The sequence below is a fragment of the Nematolebias whitei genome, chromosome 20 (genome assembly GCF_014905685.2).
Source record: "Nematolebias whitei isolate Nwh7 chromosome 20, NemWhi1, whole genome shotgun sequence".
Taxonomy (NCBI): Eukaryota; Metazoa; Chordata; class Actinopteri; order Cyprinodontiformes; family Rivulidae; genus Nematolebias; species Nematolebias whitei.
In genome coordinates this window covers 22,841,759-22,844,023 of record NC_056517.1, presented here as the reverse complement: position 1 = coordinate 22,844,023, position 2,265 = coordinate 22,841,759, and the positions used below count along the sequence as shown (strand labels likewise).

The window sequence follows — 2,265 nt, the reverse complement described above, 5'->3', positions numbered from 1 at the left end:
CTCCTCTGTCCCCAGACGTCTGTTGAGTGTTGTAAGAAGAAGGGGGGGATGCCACACGGTGGTAAAAATGGACTTGTCCCAACTTTTTTGGGGATTTGTTGACGCCATGAAATTTGGAAACAACAGATTTTTCCCTTAAAATGATACATTCTCTCAGTTTAAACTTTTGATCTGTGATTTGTGTTTTATTCTGAATAAAATATTAGATGTTGGCACCTCCACATCATTGCATTCAGTTTTTATTCACAATTTGTTTAGTGTCCCAACTTTTTTGGAATCCGGCTTGTATTATACCTACTAGGTATTTCTCAATGTGGTTCTTTGTTTGTCATTAGAATGAATAAAGTGAGTCAAACTCAACCCTGTCCAATTATTAAAGCACATAAATGGTAAAAGATGGTCTTAAACTCACTGGTGCAGAACAGTTTGGCTTTAAACGTACCCATGCACTGGGATGCAGAGGATCTTCTGCATGGTGGAGAAGATTTTGTTCACTTTGTCTGGACTTCTGTCAGTTCCATGCTCAGAAATGATGATGGATCTGTGGATGTCTACGATAACAGCAAGCCAAAAGGATTATCATGCTGACTATAACGATGTGCAGAAGATATAACATATACATAGTGCTTGTACCTTTTACATCCGACACTTGTATTGGCTCGTCGTTGCAAAAAGCCCCCTTCCCTTTGCTTGCTTTATACATCTTGTCCTCCAAGCAGCTGTACACCACGCCAAACTCCAGCTATAATAGAGATATGATTTATTAAAGAGTCATAGAAATGGTTAATAAAAACAATGGCGTGATTCGACCTACCTGTTTATTGACAGCAAAGGCAATAGACACAGCTACAAATGGGAATCTGAGGAGAAAAAAAAAATCCATACATTTAATTTATTATTGAATGTCATTTGTTGATGATGTTAGGTTTGTCTCAAAGAAGTTTTGATTTGCACTAACATGAGTGCGTCAAACATCTTACCCATGCACAAAGTTAGTGGTGCCATCGACTGGGTCTATGATCCACGTAGGCTTGTCAGTCAGGATACACGGCTCCCCCTTGGCGACGGACTCCTCCCCAATGAAGCTGCAGCACAAAGAATGCAAAGAAAGCTGAGGAATGTCTGGTTCTGATGGGGCAATCATGCACAAAAACATGGCAACATTCATCGGTGTGTTGGTTTGCATGACTCACGAGTGTGCGTCCTCTCCGAACTTCTGCTTTAGAGACCCAATAATGATTTTCTCCACTCTCTCATCAGTCTTTGTGACAAGGTCCACAGTGGAGCTCTTCGTCATGATTTTGATTTCACTCTCACCCGCTTTTCGAATTTCCTGGTTGGAAATATTTCAACATGGTCACCCCATCTAATAGTCTTAAACCTAGAGCTAAATTAAGGAATTGTTCATGGTTTGAGGATCAGGAATTGGATTTAGTCCACCTAATTTATAAACTAAAGCAGAAAAGTCGCACCTCTCCTGCCTTTCTTGCCACTTCAACGGCGAAGTCATACTCCATCTGCCACGAGGCTTCAGTGTGATTCTCCATTTTATCTCTGAGGGGTTGGTTAGAAGAGTCTGTAAAAATATAAAGCCTGTAAAATTACAACAACAGGTTATTAATAAGACATACAGTACAACACAATGGCCATAATTTGAATAGACTCAAACAAATATGCCTGTAAAAGGTTTAATAGAGACTCGAGCTCTGAGGCCAACAAAACATTATGACAGCATTAGCACAAACCTGCCTCATTACATCTATTACAGCTGAACTGAATGAGTTACCTATAGGACTTCCTTCAACATTGTTCTAAATCGTTACCGCAAACCAGGATTGCAATACATTGTGTTGAAATGTGTCCTTTCTCTGTATTTTTCCTGTTAGAGGTAGTTACAGTATATAGCATTAAAACAAATTGAGTTAGTTTCATGTTTTTTTATAAGCTGCCTTTTGCAAAAGATAAAAACATTAAAATCCTATATTCATTTTTAAATGCAGCACCTGTGTTGCTGTAATTTAATGCTATTAACAGTCTTTTAAAGCTGATTCAGTCGTTCTTTAGTAGAGCAGTTTATTTATTTTTGCTGAGTGGGCCACAATATTTTTTCTTTGTAAATCAATCCTCACCCAATAAATATTGTTGTCGTTTTATTTTCCTTTTATGAGTTAGACATTTCAGTGAATCACAAATGTCATTTGTGTTCCTTGTATCTTTCATGTTGAATAAAGGGGAACCAATCAAGCCGAGACAGAACGACTGATA

At 38.4% G+C, this 2,265-nt stretch overlaps 2 protein-coding genes across 2 annotated transcripts in view; one reads left to right on the top strand and one right to left on the bottom strand.

The window, feature by feature from the left end:
* Positions 1-1,564, bottom strand: part of impa2 (inositol monophosphatase 2) — a 79,698-nt gene extending 78,134 nt beyond the window's left edge. The window contains exons 1-6 of the mRNA XM_037694257.1: positions 1,473-1,564; positions 1,194-1,333; positions 981-1,085; positions 815-860; positions 634-742; positions 443-551 (exon numbers count right to left, since the gene is read on the bottom strand). Coding sequence (XP_037550185.1) covers positions 443-551; positions 634-742; positions 815-860; positions 981-1,085; positions 1,194-1,333; positions 1,473-1,547 — 584 coding nt within the window. The 5' untranslated portion in view covers positions 1,548-1,564. The remainder of the gene's footprint in view (positions 1-442; positions 552-633; positions 743-814; positions 861-980; positions 1,086-1,193; positions 1,334-1,472) is intronic.
* The window catches only part of LOC119426677 (TNFAIP3-interacting protein 1), a 27,758-nt gene that overhangs the window by 6,060 nt on the left and 19,433 nt on the right, over positions 1-2,265 (top strand). The window lies entirely within an intron of this gene.